The sequence below is a fragment of the Zingiber officinale genome, chromosome 1A, assembly GCF_018446385.1.
Source record: "Zingiber officinale cultivar Zhangliang chromosome 1A, Zo_v1.1, whole genome shotgun sequence".
NCBI lineage: Eukaryota > Viridiplantae > Streptophyta > Magnoliopsida > Zingiberales > Zingiberaceae > Zingiber > Zingiber officinale.
Window position 1 is genome coordinate 133,562,669 of NC_055987.1, and position 23,222 is coordinate 133,585,890.

General features: G+C 35.9%; 1 protein-coding gene across 1 annotated transcript in view; it reads left to right on the forward strand.

Moving 5' to 3' along the window:
* Positions 1-23,222, forward strand: part of LOC122003346 (amino acid permease 6-like) — an 86,467-nt gene that overhangs the window by 9,499 nt on the left and 53,746 nt on the right. Inside the window, exon 2 of the mRNA XM_042558543.1 lies at positions 9,732-9,771. Coding sequence (XP_042414477.1) covers positions 9,732-9,771 — 40 coding nt within the window. The remainder of the gene's footprint in view (positions 1-9,731; positions 9,772-23,222) is intronic.

Genomic DNA, 23,222 nt, shown 5'->3' on the forward strand with positions numbered 1-23,222 from the left:
TATTGTGAATGGATTGAAAACACAAGTGAATTAGCTTGCGAATTGTTTTAAAACATCATTACAAGGTAGGTAACAAATATTGAAAGATAGACATAAAAATAAAGTATTTAGACTCAAGAAGGTAGGTAACAAACACTAGAGAATTAAGCTTGGCAGTAATCTGCAATGTCAAAAAAAAAAATCAAGTTATTTCTGTACAATAATGCATATAGATGTCTATAAGGCTAACTTTTTTTTCTTTCTTTTTTTACATATAGGACGGAACAATGTCCAATGACACAGGTGCCAATATTATGACCTAGCTAAAATGTAGTGTTACTATCGCCAAAGCTAATTATATTTCGTTTTACTAGCCAAGCTTTTAAAATTGAAACCTACAAAGAAACAAATATAAGTGTTAAGTGTTGCAGATAAAAATGAGATAGCAAGATGACATCGAAAAAAGATAAGGCACGTCACTGGCTTGGGCCACGAATCAATTGGGTTGGATCGCCGGACCACATGCTCTCTTCATCTTCACTAACACGATTATTTAATTAACTTCATTGACATGTAGGTCATAGCATAGAATTCACATCTATACATACAAGAACAAGCATTAGTACTCTCAATCGAAAGAATTAAACATTTCCATATGGTCTTTGAAAGAGACGGGGAACGCACAGCCACAGTCATAAATGGCTCCTTAGAGATCGATCGTGTTTCTTTTACAATCAATACTTTAGTTGTTGATAGTTGATTGTATTTTTTAATTTTTATTATTTGTTGTCAATTTATTAACGCTTTTTTATTATGAACAGGAGTATTGTATAACTTCTAAATTACTTATATTTCTTAGTCTCAAAGTAATTTCGGTATACCAAAAGTTTTGGTATAATGAAATCTTAAGTATGACCGGTATGCAATTTATAATGTATCAAAGTTTCGGTATATCGTATTTTCGATATATCAAATTTTCAGTATACTGAATTTTCAGTATGGTATCAGTACAATTATTTTTATACTATATTTTTGATATGATATGCGATATCGTATATAAAATTTAATATACCATACCAAATCAACCCTAATTTAGTGGCTTTAAATTTAAAAGAAAGTGTCAAATTCTCAAATTAGAATTCAAATTATAACTTACATCTCACAAAAAGCCACGAGATATGATACATCCCCACAAATATACATATATTTATTTATTATTTATTTTTATGTTTACTAGACCATATATAATTGTATACTGGACAAGCAAACATAATAGATAGAGTGTCCCAGCTACTCAAGTTTAATAGTTTAAAATTGCATTGTATTGATGTACAACACATTCCACATTTTTGCATGCTATAATTTTTATTTGTCACAAATATTCATTTTCTTAATTTGTACAATTTACATAAATATTCATTTTAGTAAAAGTTAAATTTTATTAATTATTTTTATACATAACATTGACTTTAATCCAAAATCAATTAGTACTGTAATTAAGCTCTTAAATTTAATATTAAATAATTATTAATTGTTGGCTCATCATTCAACACAAAAAAAAAAGAAAAAAAAATTACATAGCTTATCATATTCTTGGAAGTAATTACTAATTTTAGCAATTATCAAGTTTTAAGATTCATGCATACACGAGATATTCTTTCATACATGGCCAACTCTATCGCCCAATCATTTGGTTCTAGCCATCCAATCATTGCGACATCTAAGCCCTAAACCTTTGGACAAGACATTGATCAAACACGCGCTAATCCATGTTAAGTTGTAGGTGCTATCAAATTGTACTTTAGGTATTATCATGTTTTAAGTTTTGTGCATAGACAAATTCACTTTATTCATCGCAAATAAAGTGGTATTCTTTAATACGTGGCCAACTCTATCACCCATTCATTTGGTTTACCTAGCCATCCTCCTACCTATCTCTATCGCCCATTCATTTGGTTTACCTAGCCATCCTCCTACCTATCGCTCGATTTGTCTACTTGACCAAGATATTTATTTATTAGAAGTTCTACCTCCAAACTTCGGTTCCCAGTTTCAGTATTCAACTCAAATTCTTAAAACCAAATCCTTTTGAATTAATCATTTTAATTATTTTTTTTCCAAATTAATAATATCTGCGATAACCTTGTTTGGATTCATTTCCAGGTGGTCTTTAGCTGTTTATCATTATCATCCAACGCATTCGACATCATGTTGACGTCCCAACTTTACTTTCTCATATTCTACCTAGGAGCTAAGTTGCTGCCTATAAACAACTTGTTTAGTTGTCCCATGCCAACTCAACTTTCTCTTAGGGCATCTCTAATTGTTAAAGTTCTAAATAATTTTTTTAATATTTTTAATATGTCACATCAACATTATAAAATTTTATTAAAACATCTCTAATGGTTAGAGTTATAAGTAAGTTTTTTTATAGTCTAATTTATAATATGTAGTTGTATGGATTTATTCATATTACATCAATTTCCAGATAAAATAGTAAACTTGAATTTTTACTACTGTTCTTAAACTACAAACCTCAAATCTCACCTCTACAATGGTTCGAACATTTTTATTCTGCTTTTTTGATTCTACAAAGCTTTCACAAAACTTGCATTGGAGATGCCCTTAATACTAGCTCTATCAAACCATGCTTATTTGTCCATAGCATTTTTCTTATACAGTTCATATTTCCACATGTTTAGTGTAGGGGTGGGAAAAATATTAAAAATTTTTGTATATCCTATATTAAAATTTTATCCATAGCTTTCACTTTATTTATTAGAAGCAAGACAAATTCAGCTGTTAAAATTCAGCATAGTTTAAACTTACAAATTATGATCTCTCAATGATGTTTACTCGTGTTATAGAACTTACAAATTGTGCTTAGTGGATTTTCATTCACTGATAGTAGAATAAAGAACTAATCTTCAAATTGATTTAAATGTCAAATCCTAACCTTAAGTTTAGTGGTTTCTTCAAAATTAGATTCCATATGCCACTCGAAAAATGGAACAATTGCTTTTCTAGCACCAACATCGTCAGTAAAACCGAAAATGATGCCATTTGGTCATGCTTTTTGAATGCAAAAATATATTGCTATCTCCTTGGATAACTTTGATAATTATTCAAATTACCATGCCATTAAGTGAAAGAAATGTATTCATTTCCACAGCAGCAAATTTGCTCACAAGTATTGTGAATGAATCGAAAACACAAGTGAATTAGCTTGTGAATTGTTTTAAAACGTCATTACAAGGTAGGACATAAAAATAAAGTATTTGGACTCAAGAAGGTAGGTAACAAACACTAGAGAATTAAGCTTGGCAGTAATCTGCAATGTCAAAAAAAAAATCAAGTTATTTCTGTACAATAATGCATATAGATGTCTATAAGGCTAACTTTTTTTTCTTTCGTTTTTTACATATAGGACGGAACAATGTCCAATGACACAAGTGCCAATATTATGACCTGGCTAAAATGTAGTGTTACTATCGCCAAAGCTAATTATATTTCGTTTTACTAGCCAAGCTTTTAAAATTGAAACCTACAAAGAAACAAATATAAGTGTTAAGTGTTGCAGATAAAAATGAGATAGCAAGATGACATCGAAAAAAGATAAGGCAAGTGTTGGATCGAAAGCGCTAGAGGGGGTGGGGGGATGAATAGCGCTCGTGACTTTCACTCGTTTCGGAATCCCAAAACTCGAGTAATAAACACAGAGGAAATAAAACAATCAACAAGCGAATATAAGTGATTTACTTGGTTCGGAGCATGTGGCGACTCCTACTCCAAGGTCCACGCTCGTTGAGCGTTTACGTTGGGCAACAACTATAATCTCGTAAAATTCAGTACAAGTATAGAATGAGTACACAAGAACTTTAAAGTAATACCGACAACTAAATTATAGAAAACGGAGCGCCGGGTTGTCGGGAACTTGTCACAGCTTGATCGGAAGCTTTCGTTAGCAGCACGTTGGAGATGATTCACTTTTGAATTGTGGTTCTTGGCTGCTGCTCGAATCCCTCTTTTATACAGTGCTGGAGGCGCCTCCAACCCTGTCCGAGGCGCCTCCAGGTTGCCGAGTCGCACGCGTGGATCAGCATAGAACTGGTCGCACTTATCGGCTTTAAGGCGCCTCCAAGCCTCTTCAAGGCGTCTTTAAGCCTTGGTCTAAGGCGCCACTAGCTACGTCCGAGGCGCCTCCAGCTCCTCTGGATAGCTGGCTTCGGCTTGCACCCGAGACGCCTCCAAGCTCCATGGAGACGCCTCAAACACTGTTCATCCGAGGCTTAAGGTGGTCTTTTGTACCTGCAAAGTATGTTAGTCCCAAAAATACCCTGCAAAACAAAGTTAGCACAAAACAATAATATGAATAGAATATTTTGACAGTCTTCGGACTATCCCGTTCTGACTTCGGATTTTCATCCGGAAACCCTAGGTCGAACCAACGTCTACTGTTCCCTCCGTGGGGAACACATCCTCACCTACTCCTCTCAGGAGATTTACCTGTTGCCAGTGCGATCCTCCAAATCGACTGGACTTTTGCTTAGCGTCCGATGCTTCCGGTCTTCATGCTGGATGTCCAGTCCTCGACCCATCCAGACTTCTACCCGATTCGCGACACCAGGATTTTAACCTAGGGTTACCACCCCCTAGGATTTTTGCCCGAAGCTCCAACCTACCAAGACTTTCCGCATAGGGTTACCGCCCCCTATGACCTAGGGTTACCATCCCCTATGACCTAGGGTTACCACCCCCTAGGGTTTTCCCCTTGCCTAACCGCAGCTAGGACTTTCCTGAAACACTCAATCATACATATTAGATAACAATTAAACTTAACTTTGAATCCCTTTGCCATTATCAAAACTTGAGTTCGATCGTCAGATGCTTCCCGCACCAACAATCTCCCCCTTTTTGATTATGGCAACCGAAATTCAAAGTTAAGTAAAAAATACAATAAAGATAAACATAAATGAGCACAATCATAAATAAAACATAAGCATATTAAAGCTCCCCCTTAATAGAAGCTCCCCCTTTAAAAAAATTTCTTTTGAATTTCCTTATACTCTCCCCCTTTGCCATATATGAAAATAAATAAGAGAGAAAAATGAGTATAGAAGTAAACACTTAGCTTTTAAACTTAACTTTCTTGTAAACCTTTAGCTAAGTTAGAGAAGATAATTCGTCATATATTTGGAAACATAACTTTTTCTTTTAAAATCTAAGTTTGAGAAATACTTTCATCTAAGATAAAATTATTTTGACTTTGAAAAATAACTTAGCTAATTTTTGTGATATCAAAACACTTAGTTAAATTTTTGAAGAGTAGTTTTTGAAAAGATACTTAGTTAAAATTTGTACAATACCGGTTAGTTAAGCTTTTGAAAATAATTGCCTTTTGAAAAATTGAGCTCTTTAAAGGATTTTTCAAATCTTTTGAAATTGATTTTTTAAAAGAATTTTCAAATATTTTTGAAATTACTTTTAAAGAATTTTCAAATAATTTACAAATGATTTTGAAATAATTTTCAAAGTATTCTAAAATAACTTCTTTTCAAATGATTTTGAAGTAATTTTCAAAGTATTCTTAAATAACTTTTTCAAATGATTTTGAAGTAATTTTCAAAGTATTTTAAAAATATTTTTCAAATGATTTTGAATTAATTTTCAAAGTATTTTAAAATAACTTTTTCAAATGATTTTGAAGTAATTTTCAAAGTATTTTTAAAATATTTTTCAAATGATTTTGAAGTAATTTTCAAAGTATTCTTAAAATATTTTTCAAATGATTTTGAAGTAATTTTCAAAGTATTCTTAAAATATTTTTCAAATGATTTTGAAGTAATTTTTAAATTATTTTAAAATAACTTTTTCAAATGATTTTGAAGTAATTTTCAAAGTATTTTTAAAATATTTTTCAAATGATTTTGAAGTAATTTTCAAAGTATTTTTAAATGGCTTTTTCAAATGATTTTGAAGTAATTTTCAAAGTATTCTTAAAATATTTTTCAAATGATTTTGAAGTGATTTTCAAAGTATTTTTAAAATAAATTTTTCAAATGATTTTGAAGTAATTTTCAAAGTATTTTTAAATAACTTTTTCAAATGATTTTGAAGTAATTTTCAAAGTATTTTTAAAATATTTTTCAAATGATTTTGAAGTAATTTTCAAAGTATTTTTAAAAAACTTTTTCAAATGATTTTGAAGTAATTTTTAAAGTATTTTTCAAATGATTTTGAAGTAATTTTTAAAGGATTGTTTAAAAGATTTTTCAAATAATTTTTAAAGGATTTTTGAAAAGATTTTTCAAATTTTTAAAGGATTTTTGAAATTATTTTTGAAATAATTTTTAAAGGATTTTTGAAAAGATTTTTCAAATAATTTTTAAATATTAGTTAATTGATAAGTTGAATTAATTAAACTAATTGAGTAAATTGAGTTAATATTTTGAATTAATTAAATTAATTACTAATTTCAACCTAGATCCATCTCACCCGATTCTAAGTTATCAATCAGGTAATCTTAAGTAGTTTTGTGAGATAGTTATCTTTAATTTAGGTTATGTCTAAGGATTAATTTGCATTGAGTTAAACTTAGGTTTTCAATTAGTTAATTAAATATACATTTCAAAGATTGGTTCCCAGTTAGTGGCGAGACACTAGGCCTTCCTTGGTATGGGAACATCCACCACTTTCTAGACAGAGTCGTTCAAAGAAATTACATATTTAATCTTCTTTTTGAAACCCCTAGATTTAACTAACAAGTGTAAATTATGCCTAGGTCCTTAAACTATCCTAAATCTAAACATGCATAAAAAAATAAATAAACAAGCAACAATCAGTTCTATCTATTGGTAAAGATGGTCTTTCTATTGGCTCCCCCTAGATCATAACCTCGATATGGTCTATCAAGGTAATGGATCTGATCCTTGGGGACCCAATATTGCCCAAGTCCAACTTGATTAATCAAGTTTGACTTGAGGACCCATGATTGAATTATGTTTCTATTATTTCTATTTACTAAGGATAGATATGATTTATATTTACTTTTAGTTTTGAATCCAAGTCCGGACTTGTTGTAAATGGCTCGCTGTTTTCCAAGAATCAGATCCAAATTCTTGGAGCCCATGGTGAACCGTTCCAACGTGTCCTTGAGTTCTTTAATTTGAGTTTTCAAATTGGAGTTTTCTTCCTCAAGTTTGACTTGAGGACCCATGCTTGAATTATGTTTCTATTATTTCTATTTACTAAGGATAGATATGATTTATATTTACTTTTAGTTTTGAATCCAAGTCCGGACTTGTTGTAAATGGCTCGCTGTTTTCCAAGAATCAGATCCAAATTCTTGGAGCCTATGGTGAACCGTTCCAACGTGTCCTTGAGTTCTTTAATTTGAGTTTTCAAATTGGAGTTTTCTTCCTCAAGTTGTTCGACTTGAGTTGAGTTTCCAATTTAAACTGGCTCAGTTAAAGAACTCAAGTCAGCCGCTTCCTTAAGGGTTGTTACCTCCTTTTGGAGTGACTTGACCCGAACGTTGGATTTAGCCAACTTTTTTAACAAGGTACTAATTCTTTCAATTCATCTAAATGAGTTTTGGCGAGTAGGGCACTTACAGTGGGGTTCGGTCCTTCGGAAACGGATACGGATCTGTGGCTTCGCTCGGACTTGGTGTCTGATTCGCTCTTGGTTTTTGAATTGGACTCGAACTCGGACTCGATTTTAGCAACATGTGCTAGTACTGGTAGAGCGAAAAGGCTCGCTTGCTCTTCTTCGTCGGATTCAGATTTATCTGATGACTCGGACCATGTTTCCTTCAGTGCTTTCTTCGTCTTGGTTGTTCCTGCAAATAACGTAACACCTTCCTCGACCGGAATAGTATTAGTCTGCTCAAATAATTTGTTTATTAAAACATGCTTACCTATTTTCGTATCAGGAATACCTTCGTGTAGCTCAATCAGATTCTCCCATAGCTCTTTTGCAGTTGAGAATGAGCTAACGCGGTTCAGCTCATTATAGGTTAGGCCGCACTGAAGTGTATACGTTACTTTGGCATTTGCCTCCACCTTCTTGATTAATGCTGGTTCCCAGTCCTCGCAGGGTGTTGGTTTGCTATCTTTATCAGTTGGTAGATCCAATCCAGTCTTGACGATTATCAACGTCTCAAACTAGATTTTGAGGAAATTCTCCATTCGTCCTTTCCAATATCCGAAGTCTTCTCCGGTGAAGAGCGGGGGACGAACGGTGCTATATTCTTCTTGCTGAGCCATTTAGTTAATATGCAAAAACACAATAGAAGAGATGTCCCAAGACTAGGTCTTGGATTAGTAGTGCGGGAATAAGTTTAATAAAATAACGAACTCGAGTGGTGTTGCACCAACTTCGAGTTAAAACCGATTTGAAGGAAAAATAATTAGAATTTAGCTATTAAGCTAATTCTAATTGGCTCCATAAAACTGAAAATACCACGAAAAAATTGCTTGAACGATGGTTGCACCGATTCAAAGCGACCCCGCTCTGATACCAATTGTTGGATCGAAATCGCTGGAGGGGGGGTGAATAGCGCTCGTGGCGTTCACTCGTTTTGGAATCGCAAAACTCGAGTAATAAACGCAGTGAAAATAAAACAATCAACAAGCGAACACAAGTGATTTACTTGGTTCAGAGCCTGTGGCGACTCCTACTCCAAGACCCACGCTCGTTGAGCGTTTACGTTGGGCAACAACTATAATCTCGTAAAATTCAGTACAAGTATAGAATGAGTACACAAGAACTTTAAAGTAATACTGACAACTAAATTATAGAAAACGGAGCGTCGGGTTGTCGGGAACTTGTCGCAGCTTGATCGGAAGCTTTCGTTAGCAGCACGTTGGAGATGGTTCGCTTTTGAATTGTGGTTCTTGGCTGCTGCTCGAATCCCTCTTTTATACAGTGCAGGAGGTGCCTCCAACCCTGTCCAAGGCGCCTTCAGGCTACCGAGTCGCACGCGTGGATCAACATAGAACTGGTCGCACTTATCAGCTTTAAGGCGCCTCCAAGCCTTGGTCCAAGGCGCCTCCAGCTACGTCCGAGGCGCCTCCAGCTCCTCTGGACAACTGGCTTCGGCTTGCACCTGAGGCGCCTCCAAGCTCCATGGAGGCGCCTCGGACACTGTTTATCCGAGGCTTAAGGTGCTCTTTTGTACCTGCAAAGTATGTTAGTCCCAAAAATACCCTACAAAATAAAGTTAGAACAAAACAATAATATGAATAGAATATTTTGACAATCTCTGGACTGTCCGGTTCTGACTTCGGATTTCCGTCCGGAAACCCTAGGTCGAACTGACGCCTACTGTTCCCTCCGTGGGGAACGCGTCCTCACCTACTCCTCTCAGGAGATTTACCTGTTGCCAGTGCGATCCTCCAGATCGACTGGACTTTTGCTCAGCATCCGATGCTTCCGGTCTTCATGCTGGATGTCCGGTCCTCAACCCATCCAGACTTCTACCCGGTACGCGACACCAGGATTTTAACCTAGGGTTACCACCCCCTAGGATTTTTGCCCGAAGCTCCGACCCACCAAGACTTTCCGGATAGGGTTACCACCCCCTATGACCTTGGGTTACGACCCCCAGGGATTTTCCCTTGCCTAACCACAGCTAGGACTTTCCTGAAACACTCAATCATACACATTAGATAACAATTAAACTCAACTTTGAATCCCTTTTCCATTATCAAAACTTGAGTTCGATTGTCGGATGCTTCCTGCACCAACAGCAAGTCACTGGCTTGGGCCACGACTCAGTTGGGTTGGATTGTCAGACCATTGACTCTCTTCATCTTCACTAACATGATTATTTAATTACCTTCATCGACATGTAGGTCATAGCATATAATTCACATCTATATATAAAAGAACAAACATTAGTACTCTCAATCAAAAGAATTAAACATTTCCATATGGCCGTTGAAAGAGACGAGGAACACACATCCACAGTCATAAATGGCTCCTTAGAGATCAATCGTGTTTCTTTTACAATCAATACTTAGTTGTTAATAGTTGATTGTATTTTTAAAATTTTATTATTTGTTGTCAATTTATTAACGCTTTGTTATTATGAACAGAAGTATTGTATGATTTCTGAATTAGTTATATTTTTTAGTGTCAATGTAATTTCGGTATACCAAAAGTTTTGGTATAATGAAATCTTCAGTATGGTCGGTATGCAATTTATAATGTATCAAAGTTTTGGTATACCAAAGTTTCAGTATACTGAATTTTGGTATGATATCAGTACAATTATTTCTATACTAAATTTTTGGTACGATATACAGTATCGTATATAAAATTTAATATACCATACCAAATCAACCCTAATTTAATGACTTTACATTCACAAGAAACTGTCAAATTCTCAAATTAGAATTCAAATTATAACTGGCATCTCACAAGAAGTCATGAGATATGATACATCCCCACAAATATACATATGTTTTTCTATTCTTTATTTTTATGTTTACTAGACCATATATAGTTGTATACTGGACAAACAAACATAATAGATAGAGTGTCCTAGCTACTCAAGTTTAATAATTTAAAATTGCATTGTATTGATGTACAACACATTCCACATTTTTTCGTGCTATAATTTTTATTTGTCACAAATATTCATTTTCTTAATTTGTACAATTTACATAAATATTCATTTTAGTAAAAGTTAAATTTTATAAATTATTTTTTTACATAACATTGACTTAGAATTCAAAATCAATTAGTACTATAATTAAACTCTTAAATTTAATATTAAATAATTATTAATTGCTGGCTCATCATCCATCACAAAAAAAAGAGAAAAAAATATTGAATAGCTTATCATTTTCTTGGAAGTAATTACTCATTTTAGGTATTATCATGTTTTAAGATTCATGTATACACGAGTACATGACCAACTCTATGGCCCAATCATTTGGTTCTAGCCATCAAATCATTGCGGCATCTAAGCCCTAAACCTTTGGACAAGGCACTGAACAAACACGCACTATCCATGCTAAGTTGTATGTGCTATCAAATTATACTTTAGGTATTATCAAGTTTTAAGTTTTGTGGATAGGCAAATTCATTTTATTCATCGCAAATAAAGAGGTATTCTTTCATACGTGGCCAACTCTATCACCCATTCATTTGATTTACCTAGCCATCCTCCTACCTATCACTCGATTTGTCTACTCGACCAAGATATTTATTTATTAGAAGTTCTACCTCCAAACTTCGGTTCCCAGTTTCAATATTCAACTCAAATTCTTAAAACCAAATCCTTTTGAATTAATCATTTTAATTATTTTTTTCAAATTAATAATATCTACGACAACCTTGTTTGTATTCATTTTCAGGTGGTCTTTAGCTGTATATCATTATCATCCGACGCATTCGACATCATGTTGATGGCCCAACTTTACTTTCCCATATTCTACCCAAGAGCTGAGTTGCTGCCTATAAACAACTTGTTTAGTTGTCTCATACCAACTCAACTTTCTCTTAGGGCATCTCTAATAGTTAAAGTTCTAAATAATTTTTTAAATATTTTTAATATGTCACATCAACATTATAAAATTTTATTGAAACATCTCTAATGGTTTGAGCTCTAAGTTTTTTTATGGTCTAATTTATAACATGTAGTTGTATGGATTTATTCATGTTACATCAATTTCAAGACAAAATAGTAAGCTTGAATTTTCATTGCTGCTCTACAAACCTCAAACCTCACCACTACAATGGTTCAAACTTTTTTATTTTCCTTTTTTGATTCTACAAAGCTTTCACAAACCTTGCATTGGAGATACCCTTAATACTAGCTCTATCAGACCATACTTATTTGTCCATAGCCTTTTTCCTATACAATTCATATTTCCATGTGTTTAGTGTAGGGGTGGGAAAAATATTAAAACTTTTGGTATACCGTATATATCATGCTGATATTTATTGTTTATACCAAAATTTCTTGTATATCAAAAAGTTTGGTATGGTATTATACCGTACTAAAATTTTTATTTTCGATATCAATATCAATATAATATTTACCATTTTTTGATATTTCGGTATATACCGAAATATCCAATATAATTTTTATAAATTATTTATTATTTTATTTAGGCTTAAAAGTTGTATCGGCAGGCTATAGTTGACATTAAAAAATATTAATAATCCCAACTACATTGAATTTAGATTAAATAGTATTGAGACACTCCGGAGCTAGAGGCGAATAGCAAATCTTGCTTCATCGATATTAATTTGCAGCCAAAAATACGACGCAAGCTCCTCTAATGCTAACTTAAAAGATTTACTTGGTATCCACTTCAAGAAAAGGTGACTAATCCAAGGATCTACACAAACATACTCTCCACTATGAATACACTCTTTCTTGAAAATACTCTGGAGGCAGAGAAACCTCGTACAAACTCTTAATACAACAAGAATATAAGAGAAGTAAATACAAATGAAATCTTAGCTTGCTCTCTTCTTGTTTGAAAATGCCTCTTGATACTTGGAAATGTAGTAACACTTTGCTCCAAGAAACTTCAAGAACCGACAATGAGAATCAGAGAAGAATCAGAGAGAAGTAAGTCCAAGAGTTGTTACGTTTGAACTTGTTGTTGACTTTATATCTACATTTTTAGGGTTCTCAATCAATTGGGCCTACTCCTAATTAATTGTCATGTTAGATCCTGTTAGAATTTGAGGGATGTCCTAAGGCAATGACTTTACATTTTTTTCTATTTATTTGATAAGTATAGATTCACTATTTGAATGCATATTATATGTTTAATTGTTTTAAACTCATTTATTGAATGCTTATAATATAATTCATAGCATGAGAGAATTTGTGATTGGATCACAACTAGTGATTATCTCTACATGTGCAATTATGAATATATTGAAATTTCCCTAGTCGTCGAATTGATGCATTCGAACATCATCAATTCTGTAAGACTAGCACGGGTTATACTCCTTGGTTCAGTCAAGCAGTTGTTTTCTCAACAGCTGGAGACATTGGAATATCGAGAGTTAAATGTGGATGCTGGTTATGGTAACTATTTCATTGGAATAACTCGCTGTAAGACTTCATATGTGTTCGAACCCCAAGGTTGTTTTGATGTGATCAAACAAGTTAAGTTAGGTTATGTTTGGTTTAACCCTTGTGTCTAAGTGTGTAGGAGCTTAGGAGCATAGGAAGTCGAGCGGAAGACGTGGCTAGCGAGAAAGACGACACGGGGACAGAGCCGATGGGCTTGGTGCGTCCGAGGGATGAGGTGCTGCGGAAGAGTACACCGGTGGACAAGAAGAACGTACGCGACATTCGAGGGACAAGAAACCGGGGAGGAAGGCTACGCGAGGAGAAGGCCAAAACTTGGGTTCGGGTGAGCCCTATTCCGGATGGACGAGATCACCCAATCTAGTGGAGCCGGAGTGAAAGACTCGGACTGAGACGAGCACAACCGGAGTAGAGGAATTTGACCATAAAATGCCAATCCTGTTGACTTTTGTGGTTCGGGCGCCCAGAGCCATTCCGAGCGCTTGGAACCCTTTCGGGCGCTCGGAACCCAAAGATTATCAAGAGTGATGTGGTCATTGACCGACGCATCGGGGATAGAATTTTATCCCCCCCCCCAACCGCCCGAAATCCTTCCAAGCGCCCGGAGCCCTTCCAGGCGCCCCGAACCCTTCCAGGCGCCTGGAACAGTGTTATAAATATAACACTGATTTCAATAGTTAGAACAACAACTTATAATCCATTTCTTTATGTTCTACTTTTCTTTGTGTGCTATTAACGCTATAAAAGGCTACTCCGCCCGAAGGAGATCTTCAAGAAAGTGCACTTCATATTCCTTGGATTAGCAATCTTCTGATTGCAAGCCAAGTAATTTCTCTTGTGTCTATTTCATTTTAATTAGTCTCTTTATTTTTAATTACAAGTGTTCTTATTCAAGTTATAAGTCGAGAAATGGTTGATTTGATTTTGTAGGGCAATTCACCCCTCCCCTCTTGCCGCCCTCCAAAGGGACCAACAAGTGATATCAGAGCAAGGACACTTCAGAAGAACTAACTGCCGACCGAAGCAAAGCAACCAATGGTCGGACCAAGTATCGTTCCACTAAAATTTGAGGGAGACTTCGCACACTAAAAACGTCGTATGGAGGTATTTCTGAAAACAGACTTTAAGATTCGTTTAATAATAAAATATGGTTTTATAGCTCCTATGAATCAAAATGGAGAGGAAAAAGAAGAGAGTCTTTGGACGAAGAAAGAGCAAAATGATTCCGTAGCGAATAACCGAGCGGAGTATCACTTGCTGAGCATACTGTCGCCTTTAGAAGTCAACCGCATCAAGAGTTACTCGTCAGCCAAAGAACTCTGGGAAAAATTTCTGGAACTCCATGAAGGCACATCCAAAGCCAAGCTCGCAAGAAGAGACATACTTCCGAACAAATTGATAAATATTTGTCTGGAAAGAGGTGAGAAGGTAGCCGATCTACACGCGAAGGTAAAAGAACTAATCACCGGACTTGAAAACCTTGGTGAAACGGTAACCAACCGGGACACGATACGCTACACACTCAATGTCTTTCCCAGAACTCCAGAATGAACCTCAATAATCGACGCCTACTACATCTCAAAGGACCTGGAGGTAAGTACCCTATAGGAACTTTTGTTCACTTTAGAATTACATGAAACCAAATGTGCAGGGACAAAAAAAGAATCAAGCCAGATTATGGCGCTAAATGCAACCAAGACGAATGAACCTGAGTCAAACTTAGAAGAAGATCAAGAAGCTTATATGGTAAGGAATTTCAGAAAATTCTTTAGATCTAATAAATTTAAAGAAATGCAGAATATGAAAAATCCAAGAAATAGAAGAAGGGTTCAATACTACTAGTATCAAAAGGAAGGACACTTAAAAAGAGGACTGCCCATAACTCAAAAAGGATAAAGTCAAGATACCCAAGAAGTACAAGACTCTAAAAACTACTTGGGACGATAGCTCATCATCTAAGTCCGAAATACAAGAATATGCCGGTATAGCACTGATGGCGAACCATGAAGAGCAAAGCATATCAGAAATCAGCATCGATGAAGGAGGAGCGACTTCAGATGAATGCAGCGAAGTAGGGGGAGAGTCAGACTTCAAGTCTGATATGGTAAGTGAGGTATGTCTTTTACCTCTTGATCAACTTTATTATGGTATTAAGTCTATAGCAAAATCTATGTATAAATTTAAAAGTAAAAATAATAAATTATAAAATAAAAATATAGAAATAAAAAGAATTTTAACAAAATCATGTCTGATAGAAGATTTTGATAGAGTAAGACTTGAAAATGATAAATTATAAGAAGAAATAGAAAACTTGAAAATTTTCTACTTATTCAAATATTTCTACTTTTAGAAACTATAGAGGATTAAACTGGTACTATAGGTTTCACAAAAGTCAGATCAAAAAAAATATCAAAAGCTAATATACCTATAAAATACCTGATTAACCCTATAGGAAGGAACCTGTATTGGGTTCCAAAAACTTGTTTGAATTAAAAATAAAATTAGACCTAGGACTTTCAGGTAGAAAATTGAATATTTAAATTCATTAAAAGGCTTTGTCTAGAAGTGGTTGATGATCCAATAACCAAGAAGGCATAGTGCCTCGCCACTGCCTGGAAGCCAATTTCTAAATTAAATATTTAATTGACAAACTGATAAACATAAAAATTAATTGCCTTTAATCTTTGTCAATGGTTTAACATTTGTTAAAATTTCTTCTAAAAATAAAAAAATTCTTCACTTAGAAAATTTGTTTTCTTAACTCTACATTTTTTTATAGCAGACTTCATTTAAAATTATTTCAATTAATTTTTTTTCGTTACACAAAATTTTATTTTTAATTTAGAAAATTTTCTGCTTGAAAATTTTCTTAATTAGAATTTTTTTTAACACTTAAAAATTTCTAATTTATTAAAAAAAATTTTTAAAAAATTAACCTTAGACTTATTAAGGAACCCCATTTTTTATGTGATCAAAGGGGAAGAAGGATATTAAGTCTAGGGGGAGGTATATTTTTAATTGAAATTTTTTTTTGCACTTATTTGCCAAATTAATTGTCTTTACATTACATTTTTTTTCATTTGTTTTACCCTAGCTTAACTTGGGTTGCTCACATTAAAAAGGGGGAGATTGTTGGAACCCCAAGGTTGTTTTGATGTAATCAAACAAGTTAAGTTAGATCCTGTTTGGTTTAACCCTTGTGTCTAAGTGTGTAGGAGCTTAGGAGCACAGGAAGTCGAGTGGAAGACGTGGCTAGCGAGAAGGATGACACGGGAACAGAGCTGACGGGCTCAATGCGTCCAAGGGATGAGGTGTTACGAAAGAGTAAACTCGTGGATGAGAAGAACGTACATGACGTTCGAGGGACGAGAACCCAGAGAGGAAGGCTGCTCGAGGAGAAGGCTGATACTTGGGTTCGGGTGAGCCCTATTCCGGATGGATGAGATCACCCAAGCTAGTGGAGCCAGAGCGGAAGACCCGGACCGAGACGAGCATAATCGGAGTAGAGGAACCGGACCGCAAAATGTCAATCCTGTTGACTTTTATGGTCCGGGTTCCCAGAGCCATTCCAGGCGCCTGAAACCTTTCCGAGTGCCCAGAACCCAAATATTATCAAGAGTGATGTGGTCATTGATCGACGTGTCAGGGATAGAATTCTATCCCTCCCCAGGCGCCCAGAACCCTTCCAGGCGCCCGGAACAATGCTATAAATATAGCACTGATTTCAACAGTTAGAACAACAACTTGTAATCCATTTCTTTTTGTTCTACTTTGCTTTGTGTGTTGTTAACGCTGTAAGAGGCTACTCTGCCCAAAGGAGATCTTCAAGAAAGTGCGCTTCATATTCTTTGGGTTAGCAATCTTCTAATTGCAAACCAAGTAATTTTTCTTGTGTCTATTTCGTTTTAATTAGTCTCTTTATTTTTAATTACAAGTATTCTTATTCAAGCTATAAGTCGAGAAAGGGTTGATTTGATTTCGTAGGGCAATTCACCCCTCCCCTCTTGCCGGCCTCCAAAGGGACCAACAATATGGTCCTCTACATATGTGTGTGTATAGACAAACACACATATGGTCCTCTACATATGTGTGTGTATAGACACACACACACACACACACACACACACACACACACACACATATGTAGAGGACCATATTGTTGGTCCCTTTGGAGGCCGGCAAGAGGGGAGGGGTGAATTTCCTTGCAAAATCAAATCAACCCTTTCTCGACTTATAGCTTGAATAAGAACACTTGCAAGTTTCCTTCAACTTGAGGTATACAAGTCATCTTGGTTATGGAGACTTATACTTTGACATCTTAAGCAAACATCTCATTGAGGTGTGGACCCGGGATAATTGGGTATTTGTTGAAGTGGCTGAAGATGTTTGGATATCCCACAAAGGATTCACCTCTCCTTGAGAGGAGACGTATACCCTATAGTCATTCATTATGATTATTATTCAAAGTCTTTGGCCAAAGCATCACATGTTGAGAGTGCAAGACTCTTGTACACATGTATGAGTAATTTGAATCCGCAGAATGAGGAAGTATTACTTGGGCCAGGTGTGACATAATCAGCCTAGTGGGGACAAGACACATACACCATGTCCTGAACCAAGTGGGTATAAGATGAGTGAAAGGAATGAGACACAACTCACTATAGCTGTTGAAGGGTTTAGAATTAATTCTAAGATCAACTATGATTTTCTGACTAATTGGGGATCATGATGAACTACTAGGTGCCACTCATGATTATTCTATAATTGAATAATTAATTATGGGCGACCAAGATAAACCGGGAACCTATTGGGTCACACACACTAACGAGTCTCTAAAAGACGTAAAACAAGTTAAAGAATAGGATTCTTAGATCAAGAGATAAATATTTGGTGTTGGATCGAGAAGCGCTTGAGAGGGGGGGGGGGTGAATAGCGCTTGAGGGGGGGGGGGGGAATAGCGCTCGTGGCTATTTTGTTCAATTTAAAACACTCAAGATAATAAACGCATCGGAAAAGAAAAGAACACAGTCAAACGCTAACACAGGTTGTTTACTTGGTTCGGAGCCTGTGACGACTCCTACTCGAAGGCCAGCAATCGTTGATCACTTCCGGTGGGCAAAAACTATAAGCTCGAAAGATTATTACAAACTTATTACAATTTGAACTGTAAAGAAAGCAATACCGACAACAAGAATATCAAATCTGGAGCTCCGGGTCATCGAGATGTTGCTACAACACTTCAGGAACTTCTTGTTAGCAGTTTATTGCGGAAGGATCGCTTAGAATGTGTGTCGTCAAGCTGCTGGTCGAGACCCTCTTATATAGGGTGTTCAAGGCGCCTCCATCATGCTTCAAGGCGCCTCCAACCTGAAGTTTGATCCCGAAATCCACTCTGCGATAAGCCTCTTCTCGCTGCCCATTATCCATCTGAAGGCGCCTTCAACGCCACTCCAAGGCGCCTCTAAGCAGCAGTCCTAGGCGCCTCCAAGTCCCATGGAGGCACCTCCAGCTCCTTGTCGCAGACAGCTTCCGCCTTGCACCCGAGGCGCCTCCAAGCTCCATTGAGGCACCTCGGATACTGTTCATCCGAGGTGTGACTTGCTCCTTTGTTCCTGAAAAATGTGTTAGTCCCAAATACATACCCTACAAAACAAAGTTGGCACATAATAGTCATAAAATATTGACAGTCTCTGGACTATCCGGGTCTGACTTCGGATTTCCTACCAGAAACCCTAGGTCGACCCGATGCCTATTATTCCCTCTGCGGGGAACACGTCCTCACCTACTCCACTCAGGAGAGTTACCTGTTGCCAGTGCAATCCTCCAGATTGACTGGACTTTTGCTCAGCGCTCGATGCTTCCGGACTTTCTGCTGGACGCCTGCTCCCTGACCCATCCAGTCTTCCACCTGGTTCGCGACACCAGGACTTTCCACCTAGGGTTACCACCCCCTAGGACTTTTGCCTAAAGCCCTCGACCCGCCAAGACTTTTTGCATAGGGTTACCACCCCCTATGACCTAGGGTTACCACCCCCTAGGGTTTTCCACCTGCCTATCCGCAACCAGGACTTTTGCCTAAGTACACTTAGGACTTTCCTGCAAGTTTATTCAAACTGTTAGATCACAAACCAACTTAACTTTGAACCCTTTGCCATTATCAAAACACAGGTTCGATCATCGGATGCTTCCTGCACCAATAATCTTCCTTTTTTTTATTATGGCAACTCAAATTCAAAGTTAAGTAAAAACAGGTATAATTAAACAGATGCATAAGTAACAATTTTAAAGTTTTAGTGTAAGCATAAGAACACAATTTTAGACGCAATCAAAGCTTAAACTAACATCTTAAAGTGTAAGGCTCCCCCTTAATTAGAGCTTTCTTTTTGAATTTTGAATTTATGCTACTCTCTTCTTTGCCATATATCAAAATATAAGGAAAAAAAAAGGAAAAACCATTGTACTTAGGTATATTTAGAAAGATTTTAAAAAATGTTTAGTTATACCTTGAAAGAATACTTATCTTTTTAGAAGAAATATTCTTGTAAATTATTACAATTTTGAGAAATAACTTTGCTAATCAAAATACTTTGAAGAAAAACAAAATACTTAGTTGAATTTAGAAGTACTTAACTAAGAGAGTGATTTTTGTAAAACATTTAGCTAAGTAAATGTTTAAGGATTCAGATAGGATCTTTTTTAAGAAAGTCTGAAAAGGTTATATTAAGAAGAAAAATTCGAAAAAGTACTTAGGTAACTTTTGAAGGAAAAACCTTTTTGAGAAAAGTTAGTTAGATTGGAAAGACTAAAGAATTTTTCTCAAAGAAGGCATTTGCAAGAATATTTGAAAATGGCTATGCAAGGTACTTTTAATAGGTCTTTTGAAAAATAGCTTTGAAAAGTTAGAAAATACAGCTAACGTTGAAATATTTAGTTTGAAAGACTTAGTTAAATTTAGCTGTAAAAAGGGAGGAGCTTAACTTGTAAAAGTTTGAATTAAGGTCATTCATCTAAATTCAGGTAGCCCTAAAGTCCAAGCATGAGTATTTATTTAATCTCCTGGGTCAAATGTCTAACCATTAGCTACTAACTATTTACCTAGAAGGTAACAACTTTCACTTGGCTAGTCAAGTTAAGTTGACAATCCAGTTAGATTTGATTAAGTCAGGATCACTTAACTTGATTACTGTATTTTTAGTATTTAAGGCCCAGACTTCCTACAATGCACAAAAATAAGCATTCTGAAGTCTAGGCTGTACCCTATGCATCTCACACCGTTCTAAGTTTTACAAACACAAACAAGTTATGCCTAGTGTGCTTATGAGATGCTCTGGCTAAAATCTAGGGGAACATGATATGTAAAGGTAAGTGCCTAAGCTAAGTTGTAACGCCCCGTCTTCTACTTGTAACAACCCACCCTTCTTACTACTACTCTCTAAGGGTAATCGTTACCTATCTATTACTCTACTTACTAGTGTCACTGATGCTGTTATTAGCATCAGTTAGATTTATCACGGCTCAGAGGAATTCCTACCAAAAAATTTCGGCAGAGTCTCCCCTGTACCGGTGACCAAATCAATAATACAAGCAATGTATACATAGCCACAGGCGGCTAGAACATATTTTTCACAATCACGCAGTGATAAAAACCACAATAAGAAGAAAGAAACTACTCTAGCAATAGTAAACAACTATATCACTCCATGAATAATAAAAGAAAACTAATTACAAGTGCGGAATAAACTCAACTACAATCCCAATTGCATAATAACATTAAAAGAGAACTAAAAGAACTAAACAGAAAAGTCTTGGCAATTTGCCAGCTCATTCTGGATCTCTCCATAGTCCAGTCATCACACATCTTCATCACCACCACCTTGTCACCTTCCTTTCATATTTTAGCTTTTCTTTTATCTGCAGTAGGAGGAAAAAATAGATCTATAAGCGAAACGCTTAGTAAGTACTATACTATCTCACAAAAACTCGAAATGCATAAAAATGCAAACGATACTGAAACTGAAATGCTAAAAGAAATCTACTCATGCTCATCTAATAGCAAAGTACTCAAATAAACTGCATACTCATGATATATAGGAATAAAGCTGAATACTGGAAATAATACTAAACATGCTCACTAAACTGATAAGAAAGTAATGAAACAAATGTTGTATGCTTAGAAATAAAGAAACTAAACTTCTGTTGATTCTAAACATAGGTGATACTTGTTTCATTTACTTATAGCTTTATACTTGAAATTAATCTTTTAATTTCTTTTACTTTTACTTTTCTTTCTTCTTCTTTTTCTTTTTCTTTGGGCCCAGGCTTAGTACCATCTTTTGCGCGCTCTCTAATAGAGACTGAGGTAGCGAGCCTCTAGTCCTATGAGGTAAAGACCTTGGTCTTACCAGGGCTAAGACCTTGGAATTGGTCACCTGGATTTGTTTAACGACAACCTTGGAAGTCGGGTACTAGCCTCTTACTTTAAATGATCTACTGGTTAGCTCTTCTTAATTAGACCTTGGTCTTTTTCTTACTTATAGCTGCTTATTACAGCAAAGAAGGTCCAAACTAAATGCTATGTGCATATATGAATATGCTAAAATCTGTTCATGCACATTTTAAAGCAAGGGAAATAAAAATCAGCATACTACTACATGCTAAAATCTGTTCGTGCATACCCTAAAGCAGAGGGAAGCCAAAATCAGCATACATGACTAATAAAAATCTGCACATATGACTAATAAAAATCTGCACATATAACTAATAAAAATCTGCACTTAAGCTCAATAAAATGCTTAAACCATTCTAACTAAATGAAGGGTTGTTCTTGCCCCTTGAGTAGCAAGGAAAGCTGACTGCATGCTTCAAACTAAAAATCTGCTGAACTAAAACCCCTTGCAAGCATATTCACAGCATAAGGCAACAGAAATATTCAATTCCTTGTTTAAACCCTGACACACATCAGCAATCATCTTAAAACAACAAGATGGGTATATGGCCACAACAAGATCTACACTGGATTACTAAGGTCACATGCATAACTGGAAATAAACCCTAGCATGTAACTCTACTCGGCACTGTGGAATCCGGAGCAAGGGAAGAAAACCTAAAGCTTGTCTCTGCCACCTGGGAAGTTAGCTACAAGATCCAACCGAAACTTAGAATACATGGCAAAATGTTTAAGCAGCAACTGAAGGTAAGAAGGAAAACAAAATCCGGTTCTGCATTTATTTTCTTTGCTTAAGATCAAATTCAACTTACTGTAAAGCTAAAACGAGCATAAATATCATTTCACAGCTTAACTCTTCTTGTAAGGCAACCCTAAATCCCCTATTCTGTTTCATCCGATTGGCACAGAACAAGAAGTGTTATGCACCTATTCGAAGAACCCTAACATCATCCTCTCCTACAACCCAAAGTCTGTAGCCATCCAAAATAGATTCCTCTCGGAACTGAGGCACAGCAAAAAAACCCGAACAAGCAATTCACGGCAGCAACCCTAATTCCACTATCTTCACAGAAAATTCGGAACCAAAAAGAATAGGAAATCTGAAACAATCCTACAGCAGGTGAATAGTACTTACCGCGGTTTGCTTGAACTTACAACCGAAATCGGCTTCTAATGCTTCTAGGGTTTCGGGTGAGATGAAGATCCCAGTGATCTCTTCCTATCTTCTAGTTCTCCTTGGCGAGAGGAGCTCGAATCCACAAGGTTCACCGAACAAACTTCGCCGACCGTCGGAAGGAGACGTGCCCTAAGTCTTCTCACTGGGATTTCGCCCGAGTCGTCGTCGCGAGAGAGAGGAGAGGTTTCGAGAGGAAGAAAAATAGGTTTAGGGAAAAGAAATCTAATCCTTATACTTAGGGTTATTTCCATTGTAACTACATCTTAAATCTCTTTCTCCTCATACTTGGTTAACAAAACGAGCGCAGCCTAGTTGGTTGGCTGCGTCCGGTTAGGTCGGGTTCGGCCGGAGGTCATGGGTTCGAGTCTCACCTTCAACATTTTTGGTCAAAACTTCTTTCTTTTTGTAATATACTAAACGACCTCCAAAAATTACGTAAAAATACTCTAAAAATTCCTAAAAATCTCTAGAATATTTTAAAAGTATTTCCAAATATTTTTATGGACTTTTAGAACTTGAAATAGGCAAAATTGGGTTGTTACAATCCCCCATAC